The sequence below is a fragment of the Camelus bactrianus genome, chromosome 10 (assembly GCF_048773025.1).
Source record: "Camelus bactrianus isolate YW-2024 breed Bactrian camel chromosome 10, ASM4877302v1, whole genome shotgun sequence".
NCBI lineage: Eukaryota > Metazoa > Chordata > Mammalia > Artiodactyla > Camelidae > Camelus > Camelus bactrianus.
The window spans coordinates 55,570,792-55,587,974 of NC_133548.1; the positions used below are offsets into that span (position 1 = coordinate 55,570,792).

At 37.4% G+C, this 17,183-nt stretch overlaps 1 protein-coding gene across 2 annotated transcripts in view; it reads right to left on the minus strand.

The window, feature by feature from the left end:
* Window positions 1-8,684: 8,684 nt before the first annotated feature.
* The window catches only part of PRCP (prolylcarboxypeptidase), a 59,367-nt gene continuing 50,868 nt past the window's right edge, over window positions 8,685-17,183 (minus strand). The window contains exons 8-10 of one of the 2 annotated variants that reach the window (XM_010973443.3): window positions 16,456-16,643; window positions 9,221-9,437; window positions 8,685-9,116 (exon numbers count right to left, since the gene is read on the minus strand). In XM_010973443.3, coding sequence (XP_010971745.2) covers window positions 9,096-9,116; window positions 9,221-9,437; window positions 16,456-16,643 — 426 coding nt within the window. In that variant the 3' untranslated portion in view covers window positions 8,685-9,095. Of the gene's footprint in view, window positions 9,438-16,455; window positions 16,644-17,183 lie in introns of both variants that reach the window. The other variant, XM_010973442.3, reaches the window with a different exon arrangement.

Consider the following 17,183-nt stretch of genomic DNA (forward strand, 5'->3'; position numbering starts at 1 on the left):
TGCTTGGGGCTCCTCCAGGCCTTTCCTGTGCTTTTGTGCAGCTGAGAAGGTGAAGCGTAAGGGAATCAAAAGCTGCAAACAGTCCCTACCTCTGGAGACAGGCATTTACTAGAAGAAAGAACGGACCAATGGCTTCCCAGAGCATTGTTCAGCCACATTAGAGAAAGGATTAAGCAGATACATTCAGCTATTCTAACAGATTTTCTTTAAGCCTTGAATACGCCTCTCACACTCACTCAGATAATCACATTAGTTTTGTCATTAAAAGATCCCTTTTATAGAAAGTACCTAAACCGCTTAAACCACCCAGAGAGGTTGCATACATTATCAAACACCAAGACAAACAAAAGGGATTTTCTGTTCCACATCTCAGTTTTCCTTATTCCTCAAAAAACTTGGGAAATCGAGGTAGAAATTATTTTGAAAATGGACAGTGGCAATTCTCACTCCTTCCTCCCCTTGGCAATCTCTCAGCAATCAGAACTGGGAAAACTGGAAAACTTCTTCAGCATTGGGACCTAAAGTTAAGACAGAGATGAAGACAGCAGGGCAAGGAGGGGGGTAGGAAAAAGTGTGCTTGCCTCTCTGCCACAGGAAATTGCATTTAGAATCAAAAAAGAATAGAAAAGCACAGGATTTGGGATCAGAGAGACCATTGTCATTTACTAGATCTGTGGCTAGTGGTTAGGGGTGGAAAAGTCATTTCTTTTGGCCTCCTGGTCCTCCTTTATAAAATGGAGGTAGGTAACATCTGTGTTGTCTCCCACACAGGGATGTTTAGGAGCTCAAATGAGAAAAGGAAGGTGGCAGAATTCTGAGGTCTATAACTATGATACAAACATTAAAGGGGGATTTCTTTTGGCTTACTTTTTTATAACCCCTATAGTGACAGGAAATATGCCTGTTTTTTCACAGTAACATGATTGGTACTTAACCCTTGGTACACAATGGCTGCTTGATAATATTTTTTAAAGGATAGTGTTTTTAATGTGATACACACACACACACACACACACACACACACACACAATGGAATATTACTCAGCCATAAAAAAATAATGAAATTTTGCCATTTGCAGCAACATGGATAGACTTGGAGGACATTATACTAAGTGAAATAAGTCAAATAGAGAAAGATAAATACTGTATTGTATCACTTATATATGGAGTCTAAAAAATACAACAAACTAGTGAATATAACATACAAGAAGCAAACTCACAGATACAGAGAACCAGTGGTTACCAGCTGGGGGCAGGGTACAAACCACTGGGTGTAAGATAGGCTCAAGGATGTATTGTATAACACAGGGAATATAGCCAATATTTTGTAATAACTGTAAATGGAAAGTAATCTTTAAAAATCGTATAATATAATTTTTTTTAAAAAGAATAGTGCTTTTATTGCCTTTCTCACCAAGCTTCATCCACCCTGCAAACTTCCATCTTTCAAGTCTCAATTTAAATGCTACTTCTCCTTTAGAGCCTTCCTCAAACCTCCAGGATGAATTCATTTACTTCAGCTTTCATGCTCCCACAGCATCCTGAACACAACACAAATTCTTGGCCCATTGTACTTAATCATTTGACATTGTGACCATCTCTCCCCATTAACACTGAGCTTCTTAAAGACAATAAGGCTAAACAACAACAACAATAACAAAACAATAGGGCGTTGCCTTTGAATTCTCACTACCTAACACTGTACTGCATAGAGTAGCTATTGAATAAACGTTTGAATGAACAAATGATAAATGAACAAACAACCCAAAGAATTGCAGTTATTTGGCCCAGGGAAGAGAAATTCAAGGAGTAACTTAAGAATCAGTCTTCAAAATAAAGGTTATTAAATTTTAGAGAAGAATGTGTCTGTGCTAATCTTTGTGCTATTGTGTTGCTTAGAGTACAAGACCATTGGATGAACTGAATTAACAATCAGTCTTTCATCTCCTTTGCAGGGTAAAACTTGAAGAAAGGACCTTAAATTATAATAGAGAAGACTTAGGTTAGACTAGAGTTTCTCAATACCAACACTATTGCCATTTGGGGCCAGATAATTCTTTCTTGTGGGAGCCTGTCCTTTGCACTGGAAGATTTCTACTAAATTAGATGCCAGGAGCAACTCCCCACCCCGCCATCACAACCAAGTTGTGATAACCAATAACATCTCCAGACAGTGCCAAATATCCCTGGGTGGCAAAACTGACACCAGTTGAAAACCACTGGCTTAGACCTAAAGAGTAAATTCCTGCAGGTGAGGGCTTTGTGGCACCAGAAAAGAAGACAAAAGAGATGGTGTAAATCTGACCATGAGTTCCTTAAAGATAAAGCAGATGGTTTACTGCTTTATAATTGTACCTTCCATTCTGAAGGTAGATAGATTGACCAAATAAACTGATAACACGATACTATACAAAATGTCTTCTGTCAGCCATGAGATTTCTAAAACAGGAATAATCTGATAGCCTTAATTGATTAAAAAAAAAAAAAAAGGAAGCCATTTGTCAAATCATCTGGCTACTTGCAGTGTACTGAACTTATTCAAGGGCACTTACTGTACACTCTCAGTATCATAGCACCTTACGTACCACTTGAGCAAAAAGTTTCATCTGGAGCTTAATATCTTGGAGTTACTGATTGATGGTTTTCTGCATGTCTTTTGATGGCTACTTACATCTAGATTTCAGGAGCTACAAAACAAAGAAAAATGGTTAAAACCACTCTCCCAAAGCCAAAGAGGAAATTTGGTAACAGATGCAAACATCTCTGCATAGAATCATCTGATTCCCTGTCTCTGCTCTGCCTCCACGTGGCTGGAGAGCTACTGTTGGTGCCATAATTCATCCATGAGCCAAATAGGGTTAATACTAGACTCAAATGTCTGTGTAGATTCAGAAGTAGTTTTTCAAACTACTTCATCTGTGTTACAAAACATCATTCCTTCCCCCTAGTCAACTACCTGCAGTGGCATTTAAACTGGCCAGTAAACATCTATCTGGCAAAATTTTGGCTGAAACTGTTCTTCCAGACACTGAAAAATCTATTTCTAGATTAAGCCTTCTAAGTAGCAATACATACACACGCACTTCAATATATATACACACCAGCAGACTATTTCATTAGTTCACTATGAAATGATCATTATAATTTAATGTTACGACTTTCTTTTATACTGAATGATCATACAAGAATGAATACAGTTAAATTTAGCAATATGTGTAGAAAAGTAGATCACATTCATTACATTATAATTTTCCTCTTTCTGAGGCTCTTTCAGGAAGTTCCTGCCTGGGCTTCTCCCAGGTTTATTGGTCTGACTTTATTAAGCACAGTGAGAACTGTTTAACTGACTTTGTTTTCCTCTTTGCAGATGGCTGATAGGAAGCTTAGAGCCAAATTTTCCTGGTCTCCATCTTCAGAAAATGTACAGATTTCCATGGCAGCATTTCCCAGTGGGTGTCAGGCAGAGCACTAGTTCCTCAAATGTTTTTGGGAAAAAAGGCTTTCAGATCAAATAAATTTGGGAAATGTCACATTTTTGTTGATTTACAATGCACATGGCATATCAAAGTTTTGAGATTCTGCAATAAAGATAACCTGTTTAAATTTATTTCAACTATGTTTACGCAGTTTGATCATATAACTCATTTCTATGTAACACTCACTATCATCTGGCCTTACTAGCATTCTGTGGAAACTGTTTGATAAATGCTGCTTTATGGTTTGCATTCCTAGATCCATTTTATATCTCTATCTCTTTTAAGTCTCCTCTGTCCCACTTATGCTGTGCTCATTATCTTTAGATTATCTGAAATCCTTTCAGAACCAGGTATGACAAAAATTTAAAAGCAAATAATAAACATTTAGCTGTATGACTTTGGGCAAGTAACTTTCACACTCCAGATCTAAGCTTCTTATTAAAGATGTTAGCCATGTTGAAAAGACATGTAGAATTAAATGATCCTAAGACTGCTTTCCAGCTCTGCTATTGTAAGCTTCTATCCTTCTATCTCCACTATTAGGCAGCAAAATCTATTGGAACCATCCTCTTCCTTCATCCCCTTGCATTGTAAAGTGGCTCACTAGTAGTGGGTAGATTTTAGTGTTCTATTCCCATGTAACATCAAGGTAGAGTTACCTTCAGCTCCTTTGACAAAAGTGCCAGGCTGATTGAGTGGAAGAGGGAAACCAGGGTATGTGTGGTTGAAGTGAGGAAAAATTAGTAAGTCCAAGTTTTAGAGATATTAAATACCTTTCAAAATCCAGGCAGCCCCAGGGCAGGTCCCATGAGCATATCAGAGCTGTGAAAGATGCTTGGCTACAGAGATGGGTGGGAAACTTGGCCTTTCCACCCTGGAAAGTATCCGTTCTTATAAACTTATGGAGGGCCTACTGAGATCGGCAGCCAGGCCCCATGCCATTACTAGATGCTGATTACTAGAAGAAATAAGACATAGTTTCTCCTTTCAGAGAGCCTGGAATTCCTAAAAAGAGGGTGAGAACATTTAGCAATATATTACACCTAGGGGTATGTGTACTAAATTAGAGGTGGTCAAGCACTGTTGAAAAGTACTGGAGATGCAGAAATGAACAAGACTGACAATCTCCACCCTGATGAAGTTTACATCTTAGCTGACATGCTAGGTGTGAACCTTGTTCTGTGAGATCATAGATAAAAAAGAACTACTCCCTTAGGAAAACTGAGAAAGACTTCACAGGGGAGATAATCAAGTTGATCTGGGCTTTGAAAGAAGCATAGATGTTTACCAGTGGAAACATATTGGAGGGTAGTGATGAGAAAGGAATATTAGGCAGAGGAACAGTATTTCAGAGTAATAGAAAGTTTGGTGTGGCTGAAGTGCAGGGTATTAGGAAAGGGAAAGGCAGCAGTAAGAATGGGAAATGAGTGCAGGAAGGTAGGTCCCAATTTTGGCAAAGGCTATACCAGGGATCAAGTGGTGAGTGGGCTCAGAGGAGTCATATGTACTACAGTTGTTGGAGAATTAGGTTGTTTAGGGTTTTCTTAAGAATTGTCATGGTAGATACAGTATAGGAGCAGCTCCTGAAGTGTATTTCCTGAACACTAGTTCCTTGAGCTCACAACCCACATTTCAAATACCATCTATTCACTATAGCTCTCCAGATCTGTGCTTCAGATCTTTACATCCAACAGTCCTACTTGACAGCTAGCTCCATTTCACTATTTCAAAAATGCATAGAACTCAGTATGACAAAACTGAACTGAACTCATAATCTTCCTGCCAAATCTTGTGGGGCTCTCTTTCCAGTATATGGCATCCATCCAAGTGCACAAGTAAGAAATCAATTTTGACACTTGCCCAACTCATATCTCAAATAGAACCTATCACCAAATCCCACTGACATTCCTTACTCAACCTCTCTCAAATTCATCCACTTCTCATTTCACCTCTACCACCCTAGTCAAAGCTCTTTTTCTCTTACTTGGTGAATGATAGTAGGGGTCTCCTATATCAGTCCCGATCAGCATCTACTTAAATGAGCTTTCTTCCTGCCCACGTCTCCAGATTCATCTTACATCACTTCCTCTGTGGTCATCTGCTGTCTTGAATATGCTACACTCAGGGCTTTTGCACATGCCATCTTCTCCGCTCCTCTTCTAGTGTAGCCCCTATTTATCATTTAGATAACAGCTAAAATGTCACATCTCAAAAAAGCATTCTCTTACTTCTACAGACTGGTTCAGAATATTCCCTGCTAAATGTCCTAATAACCCCTACTCTTCATAGCACTCACAATTGTAACAATTCATTGTATAATTTGACATCACATGCCTTCTTCCCACTGGTATGTAAACCTTATTAGGACAGATACTGTGTTTGCTTTTTTACTATTGTATCCTCCAGGTTCCAGAACATCTTATGCCTTGGAGATGCTCTGTGAGTAAGAGTAGCAAAAACTGTATTCTTGACTACCATTTTGGAAAGTCACAATGTATATTTACAGATAAAAAAAAAAACTATTCAACTTTGTTTAACCCATCATTTTCCAAACTTGCTTTACTATGGATCTTTCTATTACATAAGTAATTAGCATTTCACTGGACACCTGCTTTCCAAGAAACACTGAGTGACAGATTATGTACTGAGTTGTTTGAACTGCTCTTCCTCCATCCTAAACAGTGTATCTCTGAAGTCATGTTTTTATGAACTTGTCCCTCCCTAACTACCTGATAGCTGTGGGCTTGTGAGGTGATGCAGCCTTAGGGGCCTGAGGACACCATTCTGGGAAGACATCATGGGCCTTCTGCAAGAAGAGAAGCAGCAGCTGGTCTGCAGAGATGAAGCAGCCATGGGAAAAGAAGTGTTAGGCAGAGTTCCTGTACTTAAATGGGATTAGGTAGGACAAAAGGAATGAGGGGAACTGAAGGGACATGCCCTGTCTGAAGGAATTCAAATCTGAATTCTCTTTTAACTAGTGGTTCTCAAATGCGGTCCCCCAGCATCACCTAGAAACCTGTTAGAAGTCCAACCTTCCAGGATCCACTCCAAGACATATTAAAAGCTCTAGGGTGGGGCTCAGCAATCAATGTTCTAACATGCCCTTCAGGTAATTCTGATGCACATACACACTATAGTCTGCTAGCCAAACTATAATTATCTGAGGAAAAAATTTTACTCACAGGCTGACAACTGGTGACCTCTGTTGTAAGTGAGAGAAACAGAAAGTAGCAGTCTTAACTTTTAATGACTTTCCAGACCACAATTCCATTCCTTCACAATTCCCAGTTACCCAAGTCCTGGAGCTATTCCTGCATAACTTCAGTAAGTTCCCTCTCTTGCTTAAGATCGTTTGGTGAGGTTTTGTTGCTTGAATTCAAATAAGGATCTAACTAAACCAATAAAGTAAAAACAACAAAACAACAGCAACAACAAACAAACCTGGATTCAAAGCTTGGTTCTGCTAAAAATGAGCTATGAGGCCTTAGAAAAGTCCCTTCTATCTGGACTACAATGCCATCTCCTACAGGTGATGTGGCTGGACTGTATGACATCTGAAACGTCCTCAGAACTCTCTAATATGCCAGACTAGACATGGCTCCTCTGGATAATCTTTTGACTCTATGGGTCTCTTAAGAAATAACTCTTTAAATTTCTTTAGCTCTACCCATTGACTCTAGGTAGTTATTGTAACAAAAAAAAAAAATAAAAACACCCCCAACTCTCTATGTCTCTCTTTCCTGGTCTTTCAAAAGAATCATCTATTAATTAGAAGATCAGATGATTTAAATAAAAAGGCTTATTTGATGTTCTAATTCTTTTTCAATTTAAAATTAAATTTTAATATATTATAATTAGGCCAACTTTGGTTAAGGTTGCTATCTGCCATGAAACGTACATAGAAAAAAAAAAACCATGTACTTAAAACCAAATTATACTTGAAAAAAAAATAGTCATTTTTGGCAATTTTTCTCTTCACAAAAATGCAACTTATCCAAACAATCAATATTAAATGAAGTGGCAAAGTATTTTAAAGATTTTAAGTAAAAAAAGTTTTAAGGAAAATATCCTGAAGTTCATGTAGCCTAAAATAAATAGCAAGAATATCCTCCATTAAGCCCATAAACCCTGCATTATATAACTTCTTAGATGGCAAAAAAAAAAAAACTAGTATTGTTTTGACCCTTTAATTCCTACCCCAGCAGACTTTCCTCTGATGCAGAAATAAAAATAGTGACCAAATGCTTTGATGGACAACTGATTACAATGAGAACTAGGGCTTCCGAAACCAGACAAAGATTTTTCTGTATCTCCCAGATGCCAGGGAAAGTAGGGAAATATTTCAGTCTCCCACTCAAGAATAAACATTACATCTGCATTTTATAGAAAAAAAATAAATAAGTGCTTTAGAAATAATCAAGCTCAAGACACAACTTTTAAAAAGCAAGAAATGTTCCCAAAACAGAGTGAAGGGAAAAAAAATTGAGAGAAAATAAAAAGAAATAAGGAAAAAGAAATCTTTCAACAGAGTAGAAACTGTTAGTCTGTCTCTCTGTCCCTGAAAGGTTTTGATCCAACCCTATTTGTTATCCTAGAAAAGCTCTTCTAAAGAAAGGTCTCAGTGTAAGAACTGCTTGAAAGAAGCCAACCCCTTGGAAATAGAAACGGCTTGGCCATTTATTAACGTCAAATATGCTGCCTGCATGAATTAGTCAGCTTGTCTTTTGGAAGCCATACAGAAAAGTTCTTGTGCACCTGCCTCTTAAGTGTCCTGACACTTCTGGCTTTAATGACAGCAGTAACAACCACCAGAAAATAAAATTCAAAAAACAAAATGCTGAACATAACTATATTCTACCTTCTGAATAGCTGATTCATCCATTTTTAAAGGCTTCTTACTGAAGTATCATCAGTGATCACAGCATATAAAAGCTTGCTCAGATGTAAAAAGAAAAAGAAAACAGAGTCATTTCCTAAACTGGCAAAATGTAACCAAATTACCACAAAACTAACCTTAGAAACAAAGAGAAATGGAGCAGAAAAAGGCCAAATTTCTTACTGGCAGTACCACAGTGGCAAATATCCCAGAACTAAGAAAAGCTGCCAAGTAGAAGAGAAAAAAATTAATGGACTTCCCAAAAACAGCCAAGCCCAGGGCACAGGGCATTCCCAACAGCTGGAGGGAGCTTCAGAAGCAACACACAGGTATAAGGTCCAGCCCTATTCTTTATTTACAGCATAGTCAAATGTCGTTAAATCAAGTACAAAAGAAATGGCTCCCATTTCCTGGTTTGGCATTGGATATGCTTCCTACCAGCTGCAATTACATCATTTTTATCCATCTTCTGCTTTTCCTTTTGGGAGGGTAGAGGAGGGAGGAGTGACAAATGGGCCAAAGAGACTTTAACTTCAAAACCAAGAGAAATCCCTGCTTTCAGAGAAACAAAGGAAGTGACTCTCCCTCTTGTGAAAGGCAGTCAACACTTTGTTCCAGTTCTGTAGGCCATTGATGCTTCGGGGAAGCTTTCATGAAGAGATTCTTCCTGGAGATGGTGCGAAGGTGGCGAGGATCCAGGCGGTGGGATGGCTACTATCAACACCATCTTGTTCTCTTCTATCTCAACCTTTGTCCCACCAAATCTAATGATAAACAAGGGAAAGTAATTATGTACAGAAAATCAAAGTGAATGGAAATGTGGGTGGAATGAACTTAAAAGAAGAAACTAAAAGTGATCAAAAGTTACTCCGTGTTTCTTTCCCAGACTGGCATAGAAATCTTTGATCCACTGCTTCATGTGTCTAACTTCCAAGGAGCGGGCTAATAGCACACTTGTGGGATCAAAGGCATTGTTGGCTCGGAGATCTAGATGATGGGCCCCGTCTGGGATGACAATTGCAACTAAGGTGTCTGTAATATTCTTGGTTACTCCACCTCCTGACCAGGGGTCTAGTTCACCATTGCTAAGTGAGGGAAAGAAAAAAAATAAAAGATTGTTAGTTTTTCATATCTATACACAGATAAGATAGGAGAAACCTATTATATGCATAACACCTAAAATTATAAGCTCATAACCTGAGAGGTTTGATCTGAGGATTTAATCTGTCATACAGAAAGGTGCTTCATCATGGAGTTTGACAATATTTCTGCAAACAGGTACAAGAATAGGACCAGAGAAGACTGAAGGTGGTGCACCATGAATCAACCTAGATTGCACTGGGACTTGGAATTTAGAAGACTGAATTCCAGTCCCGCCTTCATCACTCAAAAGCAATGAGTGGTGAAGGTGGGACTGGAATCTTATACAGGTTACCTGATTCCGTTTTCTCATCTGTGGAGTTAACAAAGTCTACCTCACAAGGTTGCTTTAAGGTTAATCAGATGGTACATGTATTTAGTAAGTGTCAGGCACAATAGGAGTTCCTCCATTAAAGCCAGTTTCCTTCTTTCCTAGGATACAACTACCAAAGTGATAAAGAAAAACTCCCATATTTAAAAATGCTAATTATCTCTTAGCTCTTAGAAAAAAAAAACACTGCATTTTTCTAAACAATATTTCCCTCTTAGTATAGTACTTCGGGAAATAGGGTAGTAGAACTGAAAAACCCTTAATCCTAGAATCAGAAAATTTGGGCATTACTCAAAGATCCTCCTTTTACATTAGCTTTAAAATTAAGGAAATGCTATTAGGTTATAAGTTTTGGCTGGTTTATACAACATACGCTGGAATGATGTAAACAGGATCAATCATTGAAACAGGATATTTAGTTTAGCTTAATAAAAAGCCAACACAACCACAGACAGCATTATATTTGTTAACAGCTTTGTTGAGCTATAATTCATCTCCCACAAAATGAACATTTAAATGTACATTTAACTTGTACAATTCAATGGTTTTTAGTATATTCACAGTTGTGCAACCAATCATCACAATCAATTTTAGAACATTTTTATCACCCCAAAAAGAAACCCACACTCATTGGTAGTCAAATCCTCATTTCCCTCTACTACATCCCCTCACTCTCAGTCTCAGGTAACCACTCATCTACTTTCTATCTCCATAGATTTCCCTATTTTGGAAATTTCTTATAAATGGAATTATACAATAGTCTTTTTTGTGTGTGATTGGCTTCTTTCACTTTGACATATTTTCAAGTTTCATCCATGTTGTAGCATGTATCAGTACATTTTTTCTTTTTATTTCCAAATAATATTCCATTACATATGGATTATCCAGTCATCATTTATATTGTTTCCACTTTTTGGCTATTATGAATATTGTTCCTACATACATTTATGTACAAGTTTTTGTGTGGATGAATTTTTCATTTCTTTTGGGTATATACCTAGGAATGAAATTTCTGGGATATATGTTTACTTAACCTTTTGATGAGCTGCCAAACTGCTTTCCAAAGTGACTACACTATTTTATATTTCCACAAGTGGCATATGAGGGTTCCAATTTTCTCTATATCCTCACCAACACTTACTACCTGTCTTTTTTATTATATCATCCTATGTAGGTATGAAATGAAATCTCACTGTGGTTTTGATTTGCATTTCCCAAATGACTGATGGTATTGAGTATTTTCTTATTGTGCTGATTGGCCATTTGTACATCTTTTTTGAAAAAAAAAAAAAGTCCATTCACCTTGTCAAAAAAAAAAAAGGTCAGCTGAGATTTTGATAGGGATTGCATGGAATCTGTAGATGAATTTGTAGAGTATTGATTGACATCTTAACAATATTATTTCTTCCGTAACATGAGATGTCTCCATTTATTTAGATCTTTAATTCCTTCCAACAAAGTTTTGTAGTTTTCAGTGTGTATGCCTTGCACTTTTGTTAAACTTATTCCTAAGTATTTCATTCTTGATGCTATTGTAAATCAAATTTTCCCCTAGCATTATCAATACACACATGAATAGACTGATTTAGAGTTTAAAAGCCATTCACATTTGACCATTATAGCAATCATGTGAAGTAGGTTTAATTACAATTCTTTTAATAGATGAGAAAACTAATGCCCAGAGAAGTTAGAAGGCTTACTCAAATCAAGCCTCTAAGATACAAACTCAGGACTTTAGCTCAAATCAAGCCTCTGAGATATAAACTCCTGTAACCCTATTCTAATGCTCGTTTTATACTACATAGCATTTCATGGAAATCAACAGCATTTACTCTCCTGGTTTGTGTGGTGCAGAGTATGAACTTTGGGATCATACATCCTGGGTTCTAGTCTCAGGTCTGCCTCTCATCTTCCTAATTTCCTGGAAGCTTAAATTCCTCAGGATAAAACAGCGGCTGAAATACCTGGATTCAAGTACCTGGCCCATGGCAGGTATTAGGTCCCTTTCCCTGTACAGCAGCTCTTGGTATAGCTTTATCTACATATCACCTGAAATCACTTACATAACATTTTAATATGTGTTCTGACATTTGTTTAATGCACATTGCATTTTGCTGATATTATCACAAAGCCTGAAATAACATATCTTCAAGGTTACATTAGCAGATATATGAAATTATTTCCATAATTTGCATAATCATCTATAAGTACAAGCTATACACAAATGACTATCAAATAATATCTCTAGCCAGGACCTTTCCTCTAAACTTCAGATCCTAAATTCAACTGTACACTTGACATTTTTACATGGATGTCTAACTAGACATTTCATATTTTCAGGTCCAAAACAGTTCTTGGTACTCTCCAACTCCCAACCAGCCCCTTCCACTATCTTCCCAATCTCTGTTAATGACAACCTTATCCTTCCAGCTGCTGGGCCAAAAAGCCGTTATTCTTCAATCTTTCCCTTTCATATCTAATCTGTCAACAAATCCTGTCAGTTGTATATTCAAATATAACCAGAATCTGAACACATCTCACCCTCTCCAGTGCAACTGCTCTGGTCTAAGTCACCATTATCTCTAGCCTGAATAGCCTTTTAACTGATCTTCTTGCTGTCTCCCTGCAATCTAATATCAATAGAGCAGTCAATCTGATCCTGTTAAAACCTGAATCAGATTATGTCACTCCTTTGCTCAAAACACTCCAAGTTTTCCCATTTCATTCAGAGTAAAAATCAAACATGTAGGACCTATAAGTCTCTATATAGATCCAGGCCCTCTATGGCTTCTCTGATTTCATCTCCGCCTACTCTCTCCCTCATTAACTCCACTCCAGCCACACTGACCTTCTCACTGTACCTGGACGAGAATATGCTGGGACATCTACCTCTCAAGGCCTTTGCCCTTGCTTACCTCCCTGTTTGGAGAATTCTCACCCCACCAAACTCATGACTAGCTAGCTCCTTCCTCCAGATCACTATTCAAAAGTCGCCCCTTGGTGAGGTCTTCCTTAGTCACCTCATCTAAAATGTCAAACTTCCCCCTAACCTCACCAACATTTCACAGCCCTCTTCCCTGGTTTAGTTTTTTTCCCCTCAGTATGTACCTCCTTCTAACATGTTTATAGGTGCTATCTTGTTTATCACCCATCTCTCAAACTAGAACTCCCCCAAAGGCAGGAATTTTTGTCTGTTTTATTACTGTATCCTCTATGCCTGGCACACAGTAGGAGCCACACAAATATTTACTGAATGAATGAAAAAAGAATGTAAGTGTCTAGTTGTCTGTTGCCTTATATCAGATGCCCTACACAAAAGAGATCTATAAATACATTATGCAAGTTCAGGAACATGTAAATCACTTCATTACTTTTTAAAGTACTCTGGAAAAGCAGAGTTCATATAAGTGATTAATATAAATATATAGAGACTGACCTTCAGCTATGTGTAATACTGGCAAGAACAATGAACTAAGCAGATCTAAGTTTTAAACCCTAGTAAGCCATATTACTTTCAGTAAGTCACCTGATCCCTCTAAACCTCAATTCTGGTATGTATTAACAAAAAAAAAAAAAAAAAAAAAAACCCAAAACCCATTTTTAAAAAAAGATAATGCCCCTCACTCACAGAAATACTGTGAGGCTACGTTGAATAATATATGTGGAAGTAAGGTATAAACTATAAAATACTACATGAATGTGCAGTATTATTATAATCATTATCTTATTCTACCAGCATGCAAAGTGTTAATACTTCTAAGAGTTAAGTGAATCATGAAAAGGGACATGACAGCATTTCTCACAGAAATTTGGTCAGAAAACTAATGCAATCAATTTTCTAGGTAAGTGTACAAATTAAAGGAGAAATAAGCATTTAGGTACATTAAATATATGTGTGTTTGAAATACAAGTTTAAAATCCCTGTTCTATTTTCACTACATTTTTCTTAAAAAAAAATTAATTCAATTGCAGCTGGATAACATTATTACTGGAAAAGAAAATCACTCCAAAAATGTACTTTTTTTGGTTTTGTTAAAAACAAGAGGGAAAACATACATGCAAAATAGGAGCCTTAGCTTTCAACTACCAGATAAATTTTAAAGTAAACTACACAAGGAGTTGGATTCTCTTACATGAACAAACGGCCTTTATCATTATTCTAATTTGACAGGACCAACCCAGATAGGAAACTCTCCATTATTTGCAAAACAAAAAAGCTATCCCAACAGCCACATAATAAGCAAACTGCATTTGATTTAAAAGGTCATCTGAATCAGCCTAGTGGCTTAGCAACAGTGTTTGGAGTTGCTGAGAGACCTAAGATGCACATGGACTTGAATTTCTTGGTCTTAGACATGTGAAAGCTAAACCAGTCACTGGGAAATTTACAGGAAAAATAAAACAAAAAAACAAAAAACTGGCTATCACAATAGAATCTAGATGCCTGGATGAAATTCCCAATAGTGAGCCTCACTTAATTGCTGGCAATAATTAATTTGCCTAAGAAATAATGTTACACTAATCAGCTTCTGAGGGACTTTTTGGATTTATATTTAAATAACTGAAAATGACCAGTGGTAGGATAATTTCTTACCAATTGGGGTTGGGAAAAAAATTAATCCTTTCAACAAAATCACTGTAAAATAAGAAAACTGCTGAAATGGAACTATTAATAGCTACTATTAAGTCCTCATTCATTCAACACATGTTTACTGAGTACCCACTATGTGTAAGGTACTGATTGGGCACAGGTGATTCAACCAGGAACAAAATCTCTGCCACTCCTAATAGTGCTCACTTCTATGATAATCTATCTACTTCTTGAAGTAACCCTGTCACACAGCCATTATATCTAGCATATATATTGGCAATTTGCCTGGGGCCATGCAGCTAATTTGGTAAAGAAGCAGAATGGCACTCAGGTCTCCCTGACTTGAAAGCCCAGGCTCTTAACAGACAAATCTCCAATCCAACAATTAAAAACAGACTGAATTTTTTAACTAGACAAGCAGTCACAGTTGGATTTGTGTGAAGTGACTTAAGGAGAGACATATGAACATAAAATATACTTTTCACATGGTTCCTTGGACATTTTCTTATTCATCAACCAGAAAAGTTGTCTGGCTGGTAGCCACTAAGTAGACAGAAGAGAGACACCTAAGGCTGCTCCTTTACTTTGAGAATGTGCTTTCTTCAGAAAAGTAGTAGAATTTTGAATTTTTAAATAACTTATATTTTATACTGAATTCTTCACACCTAGCAGCATATGGGAAAAGATTTCTTTTTAAAAGTAGACTTGCCACTGCAGAAAGATAAACCAGCATCTTCATATAGTCCTGCCTTTAAACTTTCACGTGCCTCTGAAGACTTCTGAATTTTATATCATTCCTCATCCTTATCAGCACGAACATTTATTTGGTATCCATTAAGTGCCAGTAACTGTAGCAGGTGCTAAAGGCACAGAGATGATTAAGACAAAGTCTCTGCCATTGAGAAGTTCGCAATCTCATGGGACAGATAGAAACAGATAACTTCCACACACAGTGCTAAGGAATAGTCACAGGCCTTAGGAGAGCTTAGAGTGTGGGAGAAACCTAACCTCCCTGAAGGAGTCAGGGAAGGGTTCTTGGAAGATTCCTGAGTCTTAAGAAAAGGAAACAAAGAGGAAGGGAAAGGACACTCAAGGACAAATAGACAGTCCTCTTTTGAAGGTAAAGTGCAAGGCTAAGAGTGTACTTCTGTTTATTCATTCAACAAATATTTTTTAAAGGAAATACATTCGCCAAGTCTGGGCCAAGTACTTCACTGGATTAACACTTTAAAGCATCACAACAACTCTATGGGGTGAGTGGTATTGTTATTCTCATTTTACAGAAGAGAAAACTGAGGATCCTTGCTGTTTTAATAACTGACAACCTAATGTTCAAGCCAAAACATGGAAATTTTGAAGTCACAATCAGATACATATAGAGTCTACTCAATCAACTCCAAAGAGAACCAGTACCAAATATGGCACTTCTAAAAGGAGCAGTGAAACAGAAGAAGAAACATGGGTTTTGCAGTCAGGCCAAGGATGAAAACTGGCTTTATCACCTGGTAACTAAAACAAAGCTGGATGAGTTTTGGCAAGTGACTGAACACAGTGACCTTCACTTTCCTCCTCAGTAAAAAAGGCACTCTAACAACTGCTTCCCAGGGTTGTTATGAGGGTTGAATTAGGTGGTTTATTTAAAGTGCCTCATACAGTGCCTGGAACAGAACAGAGTGGGTACTTCAAAAGTGTTTGTTGAATATATACTGAAAAGTTTGTATTATCATTAATAACAATAATAATAATAGTAAGGCAAATTGAGAACGCCAGATGATGCTTCATTTTGTGTTCGAGAGCATTTTTTTTAATATTTTAATATTGTTACTATTGTTTTTAAGCCTTCAAGCATACTGGTATAGAGCATAAAATCAAATCACTTCTCAACATCCTCTGTCTTTCAAGGAGTAGAAAAACATGATGGATACCACTACTGCATTCTATACTGTTTTAACTGTGCAGCATTCTCCTGGTTCTGTTTTCTCAGTCATTTTACAAAATGTCTCTGTCAACCAAAGTTTTCTTTGGATCAGCAAAACTTCACCTGAAAATGATGTTTGTGTGTGAACTGATGTTTTTGCCTCCATACATAGTAGTGATCCAGGAGGGCCTAGGTCTCACACCCCACAGTTTAAAACATTCATCGGAATAGTCCTTCAAATTCCACGACCGGGGTTCAAACATGTCATCAATACCATTAGAACAAAAGGGCATAACCATTTCTGTGCAGGCCTGAAAAAGCAAACCAGGAGAGGCTCCAATGAGAAAAAGAGGCATAAAATGTTAAATAGATTGTCCAAAGTTATACAGCCCGTAAGCAGCAAAGCCAGGGTTTGAACTCAGGCAGTCTGGCTTCAGAGCCCCTGTTCTTTATGTCTATGTCACCCCACCTCTCGTTATTCCTAGAAAGGCTCAGCTGAGAAGTAACAGAATTTGGGGCTACACATTCTTCGCAAACTGCTTTATTTCCCATGTATTATCATGTTTAACCCTCAAAACAACTCTGGAGGGAAAGTATTACTTTTATTATTACTAGTCTCATTGTACAGATGAAGGAATAAAAGCTCAGACAGAATCAAGTTAGACCCCCCGTCTTTTCTGTGTCCATAAAATGCTTACTTTATAGGACTTACCGAGATCTATTGTAATATTAGTTTAGTCACCTATCTGTCCCATCAAGCTATAGTTGATGATTAGAACACATCTTACTTATCTTTGTATCTTTGAAGCCTAGAACAGTGCCTGACATGTGGTAAATACTCAGAATATTTG